General features: G+C 45.0%; 1 protein-coding gene across 7 annotated transcripts in view; it reads left to right on the forward strand.

Annotated features, from left to right (window-relative positions):
- RNF185 (ring finger protein 185) overlaps positions 1 to 20451 on the forward strand; it is a 44724-nt gene that overhangs the window by 8253 nt on the left and 16020 nt on the right. For 2 of the 7 annotated variants that reach the window (XR_004245407.2, XM_032138849.2), the window contains exon 2: positions 18656 to 18879. Coding sequence is in view for 6 of the 7 variants with exons in the window: in XM_032138849.2 (XP_031994740.1) it covers positions 18704 to 18879 (176 nt within the window). In the remaining variant the exon portion in view is untranslated. Of the gene's footprint in view, positions 1 to 10945; positions 11382 to 11920; positions 11957 to 15391; positions 15498 to 18655; positions 18880 to 20451 lie in introns of those variants that run through there. The other 5 variants (XM_058431293.1, XM_058431291.1, XM_058431295.1 and 2 more) reach the window with 5 other exon arrangements.

Consider the following 20451-nt stretch of genomic DNA (forward strand, 5'->3'; position numbering starts at 1 on the left):
TTACAGGCATGAGTCACTGTACCTGGGCCCAGTTTTTTAAATTGTAGTGAAATTCATATAAAATTTACCATCTTAACCATTTTTTAAATGTACAGCTCAGTGGTATTAAGTACATTCATATTCTAGAAACATCACCACCATCTACCTCCAAAACTGTTTTCATCTTGCAGAAGTGAAACTCTGTGTAAACAATAACTCCCTATTTCTTCTTCCCCCTAGCCACTGCCAACCACTATTCCACTTTCTGTCTCTATGATTTTGTTTACTCTAAGTACGTTTTATAAGTAGAATCATACAGTATTTGTCCTTTTTATTTTTGAAGATGAGGTCTAACCGTGTGGCTGGTGTCAGACTCTTGGGTTTAAGTGATCTTTCTGCCTCAGCCTCCCAAGTAGCTGGGGTTACGTGTGGGCACCACTGCACCCAGCTTAGTATTTGTCTTCCTTTGACTGACTTATTTCACCTAACATGATGTTCTTGAGGTTCATTTATGTTGTAGCATATGTGAGAATTTTTCTTCCTTTTTAAGATAAAATGATTTTCCATTGTATGTATTTTGCTTATCCATTCATGTGTTGATGCACACTTGGATTGCTTCCATGTTTCAGCTATTGTGAATACTGCTACTGTGAACATTGATGTATAGCTGTTTCTTTGCGACCTTGCTTTCAATTATTTGGGTACATACCTAGAGGCAGAATTGCTGGATCATTTGGTAGTTCAGTTTTCAATTTTTTTGAGGAGCCTCCGTGCTGTTTTCCACAGCAGCTGTACCATTTTACATTCCCACCAACAGAGCACAAGTGTTCCATTTCTCTACATCTTTGCCAAAACTTGTTGTTTTCTGGTTTTATAAAAATAGTAGTCATTCTAATGGTATCTCGTTGTGCTTTTGATTTGCATTTCCCTGATGATTAGTGATGTTGAGCACCCTTCTGTGTGCTTTTGGGACATTTGTATTTCTTCTGTGAAGAAATGTCTCTATTCAAGTCCTTTGCCCGCCCCCCCCGCCAACCCTTTTAAAATTTTTTTTGAGACAGAGTCTCTGTCTCTCTTGCCCAGGCTGGAGTGCAGTGGTGGAATCTGGGCTCTGCAACCTCCGCCTCCTGGGTTCAAGCAATTCTCTTGCCTCAGCCTCCCACGTAGCTGGAAGTACAGGCATGTGCCACCACACCTGGCTAATTTTTTTGTATTTTTAGTAGAGACAAGGTTTCGCCATGTTGCCCAAGTTGGTCTCGAACTTCTGACCTCAAGTGATCCGCCTGCCTCAGCCTCCCAAAGTGCTGGAATTACAGGCCTGAGCCACCATACCTGGCCCCACTTTTGAATTAGCTTGTTTTGTTGTTAAGTGTTAGGAGTTATCGATGTATTCTGGATATTAATTCTTTTTCAGATATATGATTTGCAAATATTTTCTCCCATTCTGTGAATTGCTATTTTACTCTATTGGTAGTGTCTTTTTATGCACAAAATTTTTAAATTTGTATGAAATCCAATTTGTCTACTTTTTCTTTTGTTACCTGTACTTTTGGTGTCATTCCAAGAAATCATTGCCAGAAATATAGTTTTTAAAGTCATGACCAAGTGGCTCCTGGTTTAAAATTCTCAGAGGCGGCCCTAATTGCTGCCTGATTATCATACCCTACCTCTCTTTTTTTAATTTTTAGTTTTTTAAAGACAGGGTCTCTCTGTCGCCCAGGCTGGAGTGCAGTGGCGTGATCTCAGCTCACTACAACCACTGCTTCCCGGACTCAAGCAGCCCTCCCACCTTTGCCTCTTGAGTAGTTGGGACCGCAGGCATGCGCCACTGCTCTTGGCTAACTTTTGTATTTTTTTGTAGAGATAGAGTTTTGCCATGTTACCCAGGCTGGTCTCAAACTTCTGGGCTCAAGTGATCTGCCTACCTCCACCTTCCAAAGTGCTGGGATTACTGGCTGAGCCACCACACCTGGCCTTCAAACCCTACTTCTCTACTCTGCATCTGCTGTAGATGACAGGAGTCCATCTCTTCATTTCATTGGTCGTTGGGAACAAAGCTCCCGAGTGTTGGATCCTTGTCTTCCAGCTGGCCTAAAGACATGCAAAGATTAGAAGCAGCACTTCTATGTTCATTGAGCCAGATTGTGTCTGCTTCTGTGGAAATGGCCTAGGGGACTCACTGGCCATTCTGTCCTGGGTCCAGTTGCCAGGTTGATTCTATGATAGTTTCTATAGCACCTGACTCTGATATTCGCTCTCTTAATTGCTCCTCAGAAGTGCCTTGTGATGTAACAGTAATGTGGTTTGTTTGTTTTTTTTTTTTTTGAGACGGAGTCTCGCTCTGTCACCCAGGCTGGAGTGCAGTGGCGTGATCTCAGCTCACTGCAACCTCCGCCTCCCGGGTTCATGCCATTCTCCTGCCTCAGCCTCCTGAGTAGCTGGGACTACAATTGCCTGCCACCAGGCCCGGCTAATTTTTTTTGTATTTTTAGTAGAGACGAGGTTTCACTATGTTACCCAGGATGGTCTCGATCTCCTGACCTCGTGATCCACCCGCCTCGGCCTCCCAAAGTGCTGGGATTACAGGCATGAGCCACCACGTCCAGCCAGATGTGGTTGTTATTTTTTATTTATTTTATTTCTTTATTGAGACAGAGTCTCACTCTGTCACCCAAGGTGGAGTGCAGTAGCACGATCTCAGCTCACTGCAACCTCCACCTCCAGGGTTCAAGTGATTCCCATGTCTCAGCCTTCCAAGTAGCTGGGATTACAGACATGTGCCACCACGCCCAGCTAATTTGTATTTTTTAGTAGAGATAGGGTTTCACCATGTTGACTAAGGTGGTCTGGAACTCCTGACCTCAGATGATCCACCCACCTTGTACTCACAAAGTGCTGGGATTACAGGTGTGAGCCACCACGCCTGGCCAGGTTTTTATTTTTTAATATTTATTTATTTATTTTTGAGACAAGGTCTTTGTATGCTGCCCAGGCTGGTCTCAAACTCTTGGCCTCAAGCAATCCTCCTGCCTCAGCCTCCTGAGTAGCTGGCATGTTCCACTGTGCCTGGCATGTGGGGGTTTTTAAAGATGGACAGGTCTCTGAATACAGGAGTGGATCCTGGGCAAAGCCCAAGGAAGTTTCTTGTTTTTTCTTAACACTATCATCTCTGCCAAGGCACTTCTTAGTGTGAGAAGCTTTTTGTTTTTTAATAGTTACATTCTGACTTGGTTATAAACTCCTTGAGCACAGGAACCAGGACCTTCTCTGATTTACTTATTTATTTATTTATTTATTTATTTTTGAGACGGAGTTTTGCTCTTGTTGCCCAGGCTGGAGTGCAATGGCGCCATCTCGGCTCACCGCAACCTCCGCCTCCTTGGGTCAAGCAATTCTCCCGCCTCAGCCTCCCTAGTAGCTGGGATTACAGGCGCCCACCACCACGACCAGCTAATTTTTTTTTTTTTTTTTGGTATTTTTAGTAGAGACAGGGTTTCACTATGTTGGCCAGGCTGGTCTTGAACTCCTGAGCTCAGGCGATCCACCCGTCTCAGCCTCCCAAAGTGCTGGGATTACAGGCATAAGCTACTGCACCCAGCCCTCTGATTTATTTTTATCATGGGCCTGGTAGTTGGCATTCTGTAAGTGTTTGCCAAACAGCACTGGTAACAAATACAATGGAGGTGGCTCAAGGCACAAGACCAATTTGTAAAAGTCAATATTATAGACTTTTCAAAATGGTATCATTTTGGTTTTATCTTTAATCACAGTTGGTCCTAGTCAGGACCTCCTGTTGAAAGAAGTGAGAGGCTGGGCGTGGTGGCTCGTGCCTGTAATCCCAGCACTTTGGGAGGCCGAGGCAGGCGGATCACCTGAGGTTGGGAGTTTGAGACCAGCCTGACCAACGTGGAGAAACCCCATCTCTACTAAAAATACAAAATTAGCCAGGCGTGGTGGTGCATGCCTGTAATCCCAGCTACTTAGGAGGTTGAGGCAGGAGAATCTCTTGAACCTAGGAGGCGGAGGTTGCGGTGAGCCAAGATTGCACCATTGCACTCCAGCCTGGGCAACAAAAACGAAATTCCATCTCAAAAAAAAGAAAGGAGAAGTGAGATCATTGTTTTGTCAAGTATATACCAGGTATTAAAATCTAAAAAGTTTTCTACTTAATTGGTTAGATCTTGTCAACCTTATTGTTTTTATACTCTACCTTCAGAATATTTTAGAGGTCTTTAGCTCAACCTCAGGTAAAATATGAATTAATGACATTTTATAGAATCTGAATTAATGAGATTTCACTGACTGTGTGAAAATAAAAGTGAAACCTGGCCAGGTGTGGTGGCTAATGCCTGTTATCCCAGCATTTTGGGAGGCTGAGGCAGGCAGATCACTTGAGGTCAGGAGTTTGAGACTAGCCTGGCCAACATGGCAAAACCCTGTCTCTACTAAAAATACAAATAAATTAGCCAGGCATTGTGGTGCACACCTGCAATCATGAATTCAGAATATTAATCTTACTGCTTCCTCATTAATTTCTTTGTCTAATAGGGGCTAGGCACTGTTTCATACTTATTTAAAATAACAACAAGGCTGGGCGCGGTGGCTTATGCCTGTAATCCCAGCACTTTGGGAGGCCGAGGCAGGTGGATCACCTGAGGTCAGGAGTTCAAGACCAGCCTGGCCAACAAGGTGAAACCCCGTCTCTACTAAAAATACAAAAATTGGCCAGTCGTGATGGTGCACACCTGTGGTCCCTGCTACTCAGGAGGCTGAGGCAGGAGAATCGCTTGAACCCAGGAAGCAGAGGTTGCAGTGAGCCAAGATCGTGCCACTACACTCCAACCTGAGCAGCAGAGTGAGACCCCATCTCAAAAAAAAGCAAAACCCTAATTTTTTAAACTTTTCTCATGACAAAGGGATGGCCGGAACAATTATTCCCCATTTGCAGGTAAGGACACTGGCATAGTGAGTGACAGATCTGAGCCTTAGGCTAAGTCCTCTGGCTCCAGATTATTTCTTTCACAGTGTTATACTAGAAATTCACAGCCCTTAACTGGTGTCTGTCCAGTCTGAAGAGCTTTTCTTTAAAACACTGTTTTCCTCTGCTGTATTGGTTTGATTGAAATTAAATCCCCTTCATTCATTCACATACCTTAATCAAACATCTACTTCCTGTCAGGCACTGTGCTGTTGGCCCTAGGAGGTATCTCATTAGAGTGGGTAATAGTTCAGTGGATAACCAAACCTCTGTGTGAGTATGTTATCTTTAATAGGGAGAAATTTGAGAAAACTTGAAACTACTTCTGGTTGCAGATCCCTCAGTTTTTTTTTCATTTGTGTAAGAGTTTTGGGTAATACTTTAAAAAAAAAATTGACTCTAAGTTATGTAACATTTCCAGTTCTGAACAGCATGTTTTGCTCTTATAAGATACTGATTTTCCACAACTCTAGTTGGCTGTATTGAGTTGTACAGTTCTAATTGCTCCTGGGTATCAGCCCTGTCAACTCATACACACACACACACACGTATATATCAGGTGCTCCTGAGGCACCTAGCCCTGTGCTGAGTAAGGAACCTGGAACCTGGGTCTCCGCTTGACGAGACGCACAAGAACAGATCGCCGAGTTACCATTTGTTAAGGACGTTGGCTTGGGTTGAGAAGCTTTGCCTCTGACTAGGTCTGTGACCATGGGCAAGTGACCTAACTACTTTGAGCCTTTATTTAACATCCCAAGGGATGCTACTGATGATACAGTAGTGTTTACCTAAAGGCAGGCCATAAAGATTAAATGAGATAATTCATGTAGAGGGCTGAGCAGAGTGTTAGCTGATGTTACTTATAGTGATAAGAAATATGACAAGTGTCCCCTAATTTTAACACTTGGGGAAAATCTGATTTTCTCTGGGTCAAATTATGTCTAATTTTAGATTTCCTCTCAGTTCATAAACATACACAGTTCTGATGTCTCATCTACTCTGCATTCAAGGAACGATGCTCATTGCGAAAGGAAAGTTGTGACTCATTTACTCAGCAAATTAACCAAGTACCTGCTGGTTACATATCTCTATGAGGAATATACAAAAACAGTTTACCTTCAGTGAACTCAGAGACCTTAAAAGGGAGGAGGATTAACATTTCATGAGTACTTAACTATGTGCCAGGCACTATGCTAGTCCCGTACTGTTTTATCTCTATTTCTTAGAACTGTCTTGTGAGGAAGGTATTAGCCTCATTTTAGCAAATGAGAAAAACAAAGGCTCAGAGAGAGAAGAACTTGTCTGAAGTCACAGAATAAGTTGCAGAGCTGAGATTTGAACTCAGCCATCGCATTCCTCTGTGCCGTGCTAGTTTTTAAGGAAAAAAGTTAAGGAACATTTTATGACAAAAGGCAACTTCTTAGACGACACTTAAAAGTTTGTGCCAGTGGTAGTACAAATCCCATTTCACTCTTTAAAAAAAAATTTTTTTTTAATTTAAGAAACAGAGTCTCCTTCTGTCTCCTAGGTTGGAGTGCAGTGGCGTCATCATCGCTCACTGCAGCCTTGAGCTCCTGGGCTCAAGTGATCATCCTGCCTCAGCCTCCCAAGGAGCTAGAACTACAGGCACACGCCACCATGCCTGGCTAATTTTAAATTTTTTTGGTGATAGGGTCTCACTATATTGTTCAGGCTAGTTTTGAACTCATGGCCTTAACTGATCCTCCTGCCTCGGCCTCCCAAAGTGCTAGGATTACAGGAGTGAGCCACCATTCTTGTCCTCCATTTTGTCCTTTTTTAAAAATGAAACCTGGTAATTTTTCAAAAATAATTGAAGCTTAAAACCCAACAAATGAACAAAACATTCTTTGTATTTAAAAATAATGGAAGAGGCTGGGTGTGGTGGCTCATGCCTGTAATCCCAGCACTTTGGGAGGCCGAGGTGGGTGGATCACCTGAGGTCAGAAGTTCGAGACCAGCCTGACCAACATGGTGAAACTCTGCCTCTATCAAAAATACCAAAAAAATTAGTTGGGTGTGGTGGCGGGTGCCTGTAATCCTAGCTACTTGGGAGGCTGAGGCGGGAGGATCGCTTGAACCCAGGAGGCAAAGGTTGCGGTGAGCCGAGATCGTGCCATTGCACTTCAGTTGGGCGACAGAGTGAGACTCTGTCTCAAATTAAAAAAAAAAAAAAAAAAAAATAGGCAGGCGTGGTGGCGGGCGCCTGTAGTCCCAGCTACTCGGAGAGGCTGAGGCAGGAGAATGGCATGAACCCGGGAGGCGGAGCTTGCAGTGAGCCGAGATTGCGCCACTGCACTCCAGCAGCCTGGGCGACAGAGCAAGACTCTGTCTCAAAAAAAAAAAAAAAAAAAAAAAAGTAGTGGACAAAAATGTGAAAAAGTAGGAACAGCTGACTCTAGAATCCCCACTCAAATATGTGTTATCTCTGGGCATGGTGGCTGATTGCCTGTAATCTCAGCAATTTGGGAGGCCAAGGCTGAGGCAGGTGGATTGCTTGAGCCCAGGAGTTCGAGACCAGCCTGGGCAGCATGGCGAAACCCCATCTTTACAAACAAACAAAAAACCTAGCTGGATGTGGTGGCGCACAGCTGTAACTCCAGCTGCTCGGGAGGCTAAGGTGGGAGGATCATTTGAGCTTGGGAGGTGGAGGCTGCAGTGAGCTAAGATTACACCATTGCACTCCAGCCTGGGTGCCTGAGCGAGATTCTGTCTCAAAATATATTCATGTGTGTGTTTGTGTGTGTGTATGTTTGGAAATTGTCCTATCTTTAAGGCCTAGCGCAGTGTGTGGAATGTAATGAATCTTACTAGCAAATTAGTGAATTTAAACTATCTTTCCAGGCTGCCAAAATTATATTTCTCATTTCACTTAACATATATTCTCCAGGCCAGGCGCAGTGGGTCACGCCTGTAATCCCAGCACTTTGGAAGGCAGAGGTGGGTGGATCACCTGAGGTCAGAAGTTCGAGACCAGCATGACCAACATGGTGAAACCCCATCTCTACTAAAAATGCAAAAATTAACCAGGCGTGGTGGTGGGTGCATGTAATCCCAGCTACTCAGGAGGCTGAGGCAGGAGAATTGCCTGAACCCGGGAGGTGGAGGTTGCAGTGAGCTGAGATCACGCCATTGCACTCCATCCTGGGCAACAACAGTGAAACTCTGTCTCAAAACAAAAAAAAACAAACAAACAAAAAAGCCATATATTATCTTTTGGAAAACATACATGATATTGTCAAGGACTTAGGGAAACAAATATCTTATGTATTTCTCACAGGAATATAAATTGGCACATCTTCCCTGGGGGTATTCAGCACTATCTCAAAGTTACAAATATAAATACTTTGACCCTGCAGTTCTACTTCTAGGATTTATACTAATGATATAGGCAAGCAGTCTTTTTTTTTTTGCATTTTTTTTTTGCATTTTTTTTGCACACAAAACATTTTCTAAAAATACATACAAACAAAAAGATGCATATCAAACATATTAGGAAGGTTGCACATGGGAAGACGGGGAATAGAAATGGGGAGTGGGAATTAAAGAAAATAAATGAGAGAGGGACTTTGTATGGATCAGTGATAATAACTCAATCCTCTATTTGACAAAGAAGAAGGAGGAGGAAGAGGAAGAAAAAGAAAGTGGGATAAAGGATGAGAAAGGGAGGAAAACAGAAAAAATTAGAGTAGGACTCCAGGGTAGACCTGTTTTGTTGTCGCTGGGTTGGTTGGTTGGTTTGTCTGTTGTATTTTTCATATGTTTCGCCATGTTGGCCAGGCTGGTCTCAAACTCCTATCCTCAAGTGATCAACCCGCCTCGGCCTCCCAGAGTGCTGGGACTACAGGCGTGAGCCACCACGTCCAGCCCCCACATTGCTTCTGGCCTCCGTGGTAGACCTCCCAGATGGGGCGGTTGGGCAGAGGCACTCCCCACATCCCAGACGGGGCGGCCAGGCAGAGGCGCTCCTCACTTCCCAGACGGGGCAGCCGGGCAGAGACGCTCCTCACTTCCTAGACGGGGTGGTGGCCGGGCAGAGGGGCTCCTCACTTCCCGGATGGGGCGGCCGGGCAGAGGCGCTCCTCACTTCCCAGAAGATGGGCGGCCGGGCAGAGGCGCTCCTCACTTCCCAGACGATGGGCGGCCGGGCAGAGGCGCTCCTCACTTCCCAGACAGGGCGGCTGGGCAGAGGCGCTCCTCACTTCCCAGACAGGGTGGCGGCCGGGCAGAGGTGCTCCTCACATCCCAGACGATGGTCAGCCGGGCAGAGGCGCTCCTCTCATCCCAGACGATGGGCGGCCGGGCAGAGACGCTCCTCACTTCCTAGACGGGGTGGCGGCTGGGCAGAGGAGCTCCTCACCTCCCAGACGGGGCGGCCGGGCAGAGGCGCTCATCACATCCCGGACAATGGGCGGCCAGGCAGAGACGCTCCCTACCTCCCAGACGGGGCGGCGGCAGGGCAGAGGCTGCAATCCCAGCACCCTGGGAGGCCAAGGCAGGCGGCTGGGACGCGGAGGCTGCAGCGAGCCAAGACCACGCCACCGCACTCCAACCCGGGCAATACCGAGCACCGAGTGAGCGAGACTCTGTCTGCAGTCCCAGCACCTCCGGAGGCCGAGGCGGGCAGAGCACTCGGGGTCAGGAGCTGGACACCAGCCTGGCCAACATGGCGAAACCGCGCCTCCAGCCAAAGGAGAAAAAGCAGGCAGCAGTGGTGGCGCGCGCCGGCAATACCAGGCAGGCCGCAGGCCGGGGCAGGAGAATCACGGGAGCTGGAGGCAGGGAGTCTGCAGCGAGCCGACTAGATTTAAGGAAGGAAGGAAAGGAAGGAAGGAAGTCAGTCAGTCAGTCAGTCAGTCAAGCAGTCTTGAAGGTAGAAAACAGGGCTGTTGGGTTCCAGGGACAGGGAGAGACTTTTCAGCCTATATCCTTTTGTCGTACCTATTGAATTTTGAGCCATGTAAACGTGTTACTTATTTAAAAAATAAACCTTCATAAAATTAAAATTGTTAAAATTTCTGAGATGATTATTATTCTAAGGACCATTCATACTTCAGTTGTGAATGTACTTAATTCAGATTGCTTTCCTTTTTGTCCTCTACTGAGATCTGAATGTATTGGACCTTTCACATCTTTTATTTTGTAATTTGAGATGGGATCTCTCTGTGTTGACCAGGCTGGTCTTGAACTGCTGGCCTCAACCAATCCTCCCATCTTGGCGTCCCAAAGTGCTAGGATTGCAGGTGTGAGCCACCATGCTTGGCCTATTTTTTCCTGAGTATTAACAGAGTACTCACTATGGAAAAGGTGGCAAGTACATGCAAGTATTTTTTAAAGCTTAAGAAATTTATCCATAAGTCCACTGTCCGGAGACTACTACAGTTAATATTTTTGACCTCTTTTTTTGGTATCTTTTTAACCTGCTGATAACAAATAAATTCAAATTTTTTTTTTTTCGAGACAGAATCTTGCTCTGTTGCAAGATGAAGAAAAGCCTTTGACTCTTAGTGCCCTTCAGCCCTGGCCTGCCTGGCTCACATACCCTATAGGGTATGTACACACTTCTGTCAGTTCCCAGTACACTGGGTTGCCTTGTTGGTTCACTTATCTGAGACTGAAAAAAATGTTTTATTTCTGTATGTTGAATGCCTGGCAAGTAATAGGATCTTTAATGAATCTTTGAAGATTCATTCCTATCTACTAAGTAGATAGGAAGATTAGAGGGAACTAGAGAAAAGGACCAGTGCAGCCCCATGAAAAGAAAAGAAGCCAGTCCTTTCAGCCTTCTCTGTTCTTCTGATCCTATATTTGAGGGCCAAATCTCCATGGGCTAGCCTAGGGACCTAAATACCACTTAGACTTTAAAATTTCAAAGCTGGTTTCTGTGTGTTCCAAGTTCCAATAAACTTATTCAGAGTTCTTCCCATTCCAGCCTTCTATGAGTGTGATGTAGACATTCTTGGAATGCAGGTCCCATTTCTGCCTACCTGTGGTCCAGCAGCAGTCTAATGAGCAGCATAGACAAGCTCAGGCATGCCAGGGTTCCTGGCAGAAAGCTTCCCTGTGAATAAGCATGTGCTCACAGAAATGAGACCTCTGCTGGGATCGTGCCTGTTATTTATCACCCAAATTCATAATCTTCATATCTAAGATTAACATTTCTAGGTGTCTCACTACACCCTGGTCTAGAAATTCTTGGAGTTAAAGGGACAGAAAAGGCAGATTATGAATTCCTACAGTTCTCTAGAACTTGATAATTGAATTTAAGAATGCTACAGAGAGATTTCCTCATGAGGTCAAGTTCCCTGGTGGTTCCTACAGGGATATTCAACTCTCGTGTTCTCTTTCTTGCTCAATTCCTGTGAGGTGGGCCAGACCAAGTGGACCAAAGGTCAGCTCTGGGAAGGTAATATATTGAAGATACTGGGTCAGTCAACTTCAGCCGCCAGGCTCTGTGTTCCTACAGGATCATTAAGTATTGCAAATCTGCGTTAGTCCCAGTACCACATGTCTTGCCCTGGACATCTCAAAGTTAGGACTGTTTTTCAAAACTAGGTATGAACTTATTTCTTAAAATGATCAGCTGTGTTCCAGTTGCACCAAATGCTGATTGATCTGAATTCAGCAGATTTGTCCCTTAACCCCCAAGTTTATCTGACCTCTCTCTAGTCCCTGTGGGTTGTAGCTGGATAGGTCCTGAAGTTTCTGTCCTTCTAGAATACTGTATTTTGTTGGTATTGCTTTGTGCTATTGATAGAGCTGTACCCTCTTCTAGAGCTGGGTTTCCTAAACTCTGTTAATTAGAGAATCATCTAGGGTAGAAAGTGAGGGCTACATTAAAAGCATACAGATTCTTAGGCCTGATCTAGGTCCAGATCCTGTTTAAATCTCTGAAGGGATCTGGGAACCAGATCTTTCGTGGGGTGACAGGATGCTTTGTTTAAGAAAAACAGGCAAAAACAACAACGAAAGGAAAAACAGGTGAGTTTGATGGAGCCCCTTGTTTAGGATTCTTAAAATTAATCTATGTGCCTTCAGCTCCTGTACTAGACTCCAAGGCCTCAACTTGGTCTTGTTCCTCTTGTAACTCCTCCACAGTTGGTAGCACCAGACCTCAAATGTAATTGGCATTGGAAAACTGTTGGTTGGTTGGTTGAATGAATAAATGGACGAGTGATTAATTTACTCTGCACTCATTTCAAACAGCACAAAAGTTACAACATTGCACGATAAATTTGAGGGAAGACAAAGACCAGATATTTAATTTTGTAAAGCAGCATGTTAATAGAAATATAATATAAGAATGAAGAGAGTGCTGATATTGTGTTAGGAAGTCCGAATTTGGCATTGCATGGTGTCCTGGCCTTAGGCAGTCCTCTAATGTCCCTGGCCCAGTGTCCTCATCTGTAAAATGGCATGAGGATAAAACACAGTGATAGATGTAAAATGCTTTGAAAACCAGAGAGTGGATTCTGGTCAGGAGAAAAGAATGGTCAGGGTAGGCACAGGGGCTCAGAACTAGCCACAACAAGGTTGCTCTGTGGTCAGGTCAAAGTCTGTAGCTTCTACAGGGACCATGAGAAATTTTAGCAGGATGGCCATGTATGCTCAGGACCTGATTCTCTTTCTGCCTAGTTCCTGAGCCGATCAGGAACCTCTATGTTTTGGGCCACTGTCCCAGTCCTGGTAGGCCCATATGGTTCTGTAGGTGCTCAGTAGACAGTCCCTAGGGGAAGCTGCTCATTTCTGCCATGCCACCTTGGTGTGCTGAGATTCCTGAGCATAGGGGTAGGAGAAGGTGAGGAGAGGTGGCTCCAGGGTTGAGTATGCAGCTATGGAGCCCAGAATATGTTACAAAGAAAAGTTGGTGACCAGCCAGCTGGGAGTTGACCAAAGTCAGTCATGCATGCCCATCCTCACTCAGCAAATACTTGAGTGCCTGCTAGGATGAGGCTCTAGATCCTGGGTGGGGACCACGTGGTGTCTACTAAGAATTACAAGGAGAGTGATATGGCCTGCCTACAGTTGGGACGTGCAGGCCTGTCTCAGTGCCTGGCCTGGCACAAGGCTGCCACTCCTTGCAAACTCTGAGCTGACCTGTTACTGTCCCTTAACCATTCCTACTCCAACACCTACGTTGATCCTGGTTGTCCCCTTATGCCTGTGTGTAGGAGTATGGGCCATGCACAGCTTTGTTGGGTCCAGGAAGTGGGGTGGCAGTGGACCAGGTTACATGGTATGAAATGTGTGCCTCCCCAACAGCAACAGCCCTGTCCTGCCTTGGTGGGCCCTCCAGGTCACTGTGTTATTTCATAGGGCCACCTCAGTAGCCATGTAGGAGGCATGATACTCTCGCTTTTCAGGTGAGAAAAGAGATTCAAATCATCAAGGGGTCTACCGTGGCCATATGGACAGTCAGTGATGGAACCAGGACTTCAACTCAGAACTTTCAGGATTGGGGAAAACCAGAACATGGGGTGGAAACCAGAACTTGGGCGGGGGGGAAATTTTATGTATTATTATTCTTTTGACTAATTTCAAAAGTAATACATGTAAAGGCCGGGTGCAGTGGCTCACACGTGTAATCCCAGCACTTTGGAAGGCTGAAGTGGGTGGATCACCTGAGGTCAGGAGTTCAAGACCAGCCTGGCCAACATGGCGAAACCCTGTCTCTACTAAAAAATACAAAAATTAGCTGGGTGTGGTGGTGGGCACCTATAAGCCCAGCTACTCAGGAAGCTGAGGCAGGGAGAATTGCTTGAACCCGGGAGGTGGAGGTTGCAGTGAGCCGAGATCACGCCACTGCACTCCAGCTTGGGTGACAGAGTGAGACTCGTCTCAAAAAAAAAGAAGAAAAAAAGTAATACAGTTGAGTATGTTCTTCCACATAGTTAAAGACTTTTTTTTTTTAATATACAATCAGGGTCTCGCTCTAATTGCCCAGGCTGGAGTGCAATGGTACATTCATAGCTCTCTGCAGCCTCAAACTCCTGGGCATAAGTGATCCTCCTACCTTGGCCTCCCAAAGTACTAGGGTTACAGGCATGAGCCACCATGCCTGGCCTAAAGCCATTTTCTAATACCTATATTCATTATTGTAACATATGTAATATACTTCACATTTTATGATTTCCTTTTTAAAAATGTTCTATGAAAGTAATACTTGTTTGTTATAAAACATTGAAACAGGATAAGAATATAATAATTCAATGTCTCCTAACCCTTATAATCCCAGAAATAACTGTTGATGGTTTAATGTGTATTTTCTAGGCTGTCTGTGTATGGATCCACACACATACATACTCATATACATACTTAGTTTTTACCCAAATAAGTTTATATACATACTCTTCTACAACTTAATCTTTTTAAAAAATACCTTTTATTGGGGCTAGGCATGGTGGCTCATTGCGAGGCTGAGGAGTTTGAGACTACCCTGGGCAACATAGACCTTGTTTCTACAAAATAATTTAAAAATTAGCTGAGCATGGTGGTATGTACCTGTAGTCCTAGCTACTTGGGAGGCTGAGGCAGGGGATTGCTTAAACCCAGGAGGTTGAGGCTACAGTGAGCTGTGATTGCACCACTGCACTCCAGCGTGGGCAACAGAGCAAGACCATCTCAAAAGAAGAAAAAAAATACCTTTTATTGTAATTTTCAAACACACACACAGACTATTACAGTGAACCTCCATTCATCACCCAGCTTCAACAACCAACTTCCTTGTTCTTGTTTCATCTTTTCTCTCCATTTTAATTTTTTTCCCCCTGGAGTATTTTAAAGCAAATCCCAAACATTGTATTCCTTCAAAAATATGTGTCTCTAATGCACATGTATGTTTATTGCGGCACTACTCACAATAGCAAAGACTTGGAACCAACCCAAATGTCCAACAGTGGTAGACTGGATTAAGAAAATGTGGCACATATACACCATGGAATACTACGCAGCCATAAAAAATGATGTGTTCATGTCCTTTGTAGGGACATGGATGAAGCTGGAAACCATCATTCTCAGCAAACTATCGCAAGGACAAAAAACCAAACACCGCATGTTCTCCCTCATAGGTGGGAATTGAACAGTGACAGCACTTGGACATAGGAAAGGGAACATCACACACCTGGGCCTGTTGTGGGGTGGGGGGAGGGGGGAGGGATAGCATTAGGAGGTATACTTAATGTAAATGACGAGTTAATGGGTGCAGCACACCAACATAGCACATGTGTACATATGTAACAAACCTGCACATTGTGCACATGCACCCTAGAACTTAAAGTATAATAAAAATATATATATATTAAAAAAAATGTGTCTCTAGCAGATCAGGTTTTGTTTTAAACAAAAAAAAGTGCGATGTCATTATCATACCCAACAAAATTAACAGTAATTCCTTTTTTTTTTTTTTTTTTGAGACAGGGTTTCAGTGTCACCCAGGCTGGTGTGCAGCAGCACAATCACGGCTCACTGCAGCCTCCACCTCCCAGGCCCAAGTGATCCTCCCACCTCAGCCTCCTGACTACAGGTGTGCACCACCACACCCAGCTAATTCTTTATTTTTATTTATTTATTTATTTTTAGACAGAGTCACTATGTCACTGAGGCTGGAATGCAGTGGTATAATCTTGGCTCACTGCAACTTCCGCCTCGCAAGCTTAAGCGATTCTCCTGCCTCAGCCTCTGGAGTAGCTGGGACCATAGACATGCACCACCACACCCAGCTAATTTTTTTTTTTGGTAGAGGTAGGGTTTCACCATGTTGCTCAGGCTGGTCTGCAACCCCTGAGCTCAAGCGATCCACCCACCTTGGCCTCGCAAAGTGCTGGAATTATAGACATGAGCCACCATGCCCAGCCAACAATAATTCCTTCATATCAAGTAATACCTAGGCTAAACAGTTTCTGTCAGTCATGTCACAAGTGTCTTTGTACAGTTGGTTTGTTTGAATCTTGTTCCAGTAAGACCCACATACTACAAGTGGTTGGAATATCTCGTATCTCAATCTATAACCCCAATCCTGTCCATGCTATTTATTTTTTGTAGAACTTGTTTGTCCTGTAGAAAGTCCCACATTCTGAATTTGGCTGATTACATCTTCATGGAGTCGTTTAATACTTGCAGCTATCCTCCATATTTTCTGTAAATGGGTAATTTATTTATTATTATTATTATTATTTTTGAGATGGAGTCTCTCTCTGTCACCCAGGTTGGAGTGCGATGACACAATCTCAGTTCACTGCAACCTCCGCCTCCCAGGTTCAAGTGATTCTCATGCCTCAGCTTCTCAAGTAGCTGGGATTACAGGCGTGCGCCACCATGCTCAGCTAATTTTTGTGTTTTTAGTAGAGACAGGGTTTCACCATGTTGGCCAGGCTTGTCTTGAACTCCTGACTTCAGGTATCCACCTGCCTCGGCCTCCCAAAGTGCCGGGATTACAGGCGTGAGCCACCATGCCTGGCTGGTAATTTGTTTTAGATGCTTGATTAGTGTCTGAGTTTTAACGCAAACATGCTTCATTGGTGGTGCTGTGTACTTCTGTTGCATCACATCAGGAGGCTGATGTGACTGATCTGACTTTACAGTTGTCTTTCCAAAATCTATATGCATAATTTTTAATTTTTTAAGATTTTTTTTTTTTTAAAGAAACACACATAGGTTGGGTACTTAGGATTGTTGAGCTGGGAAAATGAGGAAAGACAGTAATGTGGCCCTCAAAAGTGGGTTTTATCCTAAGATGAAGAGAGCATGTGTAATATGGAGAAGAGGAAGGTCGGAGAGAAGGTCTTGGAGCCCAGGCCAGCGCACGGCACTGGTGCCGCCAGCATCCAGCTACCCTTCTGGGACATTATGTAAAATGATGTAACTGAGTGAAAAAGTGGTGAGCTGGCCTCCTCTCTCTGCTCAAGTCACTGAGCTGGTATCATGGTGAGGGACGCTTATGAGGCCAGAGCTCTGAGTCCACCGTGTGAAGGCAGGAAGCTTTCTGGGTCTGAGAAGGCTGTAACTTTTTGGTCCTTGTCTTCTCATACTCTGGAAGCTGACATCAGGGCGACCTTCTGGTGTTTCAGTGGTAAGTCTTAAACTTGTGAAGGGGCCGCTTGTTTTGGAGGTAACAGTAGGTTAAGATGACCTGGAGAGGCACAGTCTAAGAGCTAGAGGGGGCCACCCAGGACACCAGGGAGTCCAGTGCCTCATTTTACAGATGAGAAAATTATGATCAGTAGAGGGAAAGGGAGGTTCCCAGAACCACCTAGCAAGCTAGAGGCTGAATCCAGTATCCAGGCCTCCACTTCTCTGACTGTGGTAGCCAGCCAACATTTCCTACTTGGAATTTCTGAGGTGATGAGGGTGGCCAGATAAGGCTCCTGACAGATTCTTAATGTGCATCCAGAATTCCTGGGTATCCCTTGGTGTTGGTTTTATCCTCTTTCTTGTTCAACTCCTGGCTGGGTTCTTTGACTTGGAGGTGGTAGTCAACAGTGGTCTGTTTATACCAGCATTTAGTGGCCAGTTTAGTATGTAGTGGTACGGTGCAAACAGGGTGTCCATGAGTCCCAGTCTCAGCCCCACATTAGTCAGCTACCCGAGGTAACTGCAGTTTCCTAAAGAAATTGGACCAGATCAAGATTGTCCAAAACATAGTATGAGTGTGCCAGGTGATGTCAGGTGGTATGAGGGTAAACTTTTCATTTGTTACTTTTATATTAACCTTTTTACTTATGGTAAGTATTACTGGTTTTCCATTTATTACAGTGACATAAACCTCTTCTTTAAATGTACTGAGGCTAAAAAGTTGATATATTTAGATAAAATAAGGTGAATAGTATTCCAATGTGGCAGAAGGAGGATTGAAAAAGATTGCAATATGGAAGACCTTGGACCGGATGATCTTTCTGGTCCTTGTTAGCTTCCTAACCTTTCATAGTTACAGGAATTTCTTAATATTCTGGCATATGGGCTGGGCACAGTGGCTCACACCTGTAATCCCAGCACTTTGGGAAACTGAGGCAGGTGGATCACCTGAGGTCAGGAGTTCAAGACCAGCTTGGCCAACATGGTGAAACCCCATCTCTACTAAAAATACAAAAATTAGCCAGGTGTGGTGGCAGGCACCTGTAATCCCAGCTACTCAGGAGGCCGAGGCAGGAGAATCACTTGAACCCGGAGGCAGAGGTTGCAGTGAGCCAAGATTGTGCCACTGCACTCCAGCCTGGGTGATAGAGTGAAACTCCGTCTCTTAAAAAAAAAAAAAAATTCTGGCATATGACAATCACAACCTTCCTGCCTCAGCAGATTCACCTGCCAATATAGAGGCCGGACAGCCTGAACATTCCATTTAATTTAGCATATATTTGTCACCTGGGTTGATTATCATGGGGGAATCTAAAGACGAGTGAGACAAGGTCCTGGTTCCTGTGGAGAACCATCTGGAGGCTGCTCTGTATTTGGTGGAGTTTGTGTATCTGTGTGATATATTCTGGACCACGTTCATGAGAAGTTTCTGGGTCACTGCCCTCTGGGTAGTGGTGCCCTACAACTCTTGTCTTCTGTAGCGCTTTGGGAAGTCTGCTCAGGGATTCAGTCCTAATCAGCTCTGGAGCTGAGAGAAGACAGGAATGTTGGCATGGAAGCTGGGGGGAGAGGGCTGCAGAAATGGGCAGTCAAGAGTTCTCTGCCTTTTAGGATTTCCCTGGGGAGAGTCTTCACTCAGAGCTTCGCTGACAGCCAAGGATGGCAAGCAAGGGGCCCTCGGCCTCTGCATCTCCTGAGAACTCCAGTGCAGGGGGGCCCAGTGGGAGCAGCAATGGCGCTGGCGAGAGCGGAGGGCAGGACAGTACTTTCGAGTGCAACATCTGCTTGGACACAGCCAAGGATGCCGTCATCAGCCTGTGTGGCCACCTCTTCTGGTCAGTACCCCTGCTCCCACCCCAGAGAACACATTGCCAAGTTTGGAAAGCCTGTGGCCCTGGGCGGTTTGGAGCAGAATGCTTCCTGCCCACTTTGGGAATACACTCAGGCTCAAGGGACAAGAGACCTGAGATCCCATCCCAGCTCTGCTACCAATGAGCTGGATGACCTTGGGCAAATCCTGTCCACTCTGAGCTCCTTCTCCCCATCTCTAAAGTAATAATACTTAGCATTTAGTGAGCACTTACTACCTGCTACTTGTGCTGAGCCTAGAGGCAGTATAGCATAATGGTTATAAGCAAGGACTGTGGAACTGGGCTTCCTCCTTCTGAAGCTTGACTCTGCCACCTTCCTGTTTGACCTTGGACAAGGTGCTTACACACATTCTGCCTCATTTTACAGGGTCATTTGCAAGCATTAAATGACTCAAAATATGTAAAAGGCTTAGAAGAGCACATAGCTTGCAGTAAATACTATGTGTTAGCTATGACTATAATTGTTACTATATTTTATGTTTATATATAGATAGATACACTCATCAAAATGAAGTATCAAGGTCGGTGTCTGTTCCAGCCTTGATGGTTACAGGAGCCCTTTCTGGCTCTTTGAGAATCTAGGTGCAAGGTGAAGGTGGGATTTTGTTTTTGTGTGTGTGTGTGTGTGTGTGTGTGTTTTTGTCTTGAGATTTTGAGCTGAACCTTGAAAGATAGATTGAAAAATGCTAGGTAAAGGCGAAGGGTGTGTGTGTCACCCCAAGGCAGGGAGTTTCTAGGGACAGGCACATGCACTGTTGGACTCATCTGAGACCCTTGAGGCTACTGTATACCTCTCACAGCACTCTGGATGAGGGTCTGGGAGTGTTAGGAAAAATAATGGTGACAGGAGTGTTGAGCCAGATTATCAAACCCAGATTCGACTAAAGGGACATAGAAGTAATGAATATTTTTGAGCAGAGAAATCGTGTGAAGAAAAGGCCATTTAAACAATATTTAAGGGATTTTAAGTTGGCAACAGCGTAAAACATCAATTTATTGGTGAATAAATAGAATGGAGCAGAGATTTTTGTTCTTGAGGCTCTTGCCCTAATTACCATTTTGTGTAAAAGCTGTTGTGATCCACATTCTCCTAGAAATTCAGGATACTTCAGGGTATCGTAAAACCAGGACTTGAAATGACTGACAAAATTAAGAATTAAAAGACAGGATACCCCTGATTTGATTATGTGAATGTATCAAATTATCACATATAACATAAAAAATATGTACAGCTATTATGGCTGGGCTCAGTGGCTCACACATGTAATCCTAACACTTTGAGAGGCCATGGTGGGAGGATCACTTGAGTCCAGGAGTGCAAGATGAGTCTGGGCAACATAGTGAGGCCCCACTATGTTTAAAACTAGTCAGGCATGGTGGCGGTGCCTGTAGTCCTAGCTACTCGGGAGACTGAGGTGGGAGGAAGGCTTGAGCCCAGGAATTTGAGGCTACGGTGAGCTATGATTGTATCACTGCACTCCAGTGTAGGCAACAGAGAGAGACCCTGTCTCTTAAAAAATGTATATATTCTGGGCC

This window comes from Hylobates moloch, unplaced genomic scaffold, assembly GCF_009828535.3.
Source record: "Hylobates moloch isolate HMO894 unplaced genomic scaffold, HMol_V3 SCAFFOLD_19, whole genome shotgun sequence".
Lineage (NCBI taxonomy): Eukaryota > Metazoa > Chordata > Mammalia > Primates > Hylobatidae > Hylobates > Hylobates moloch.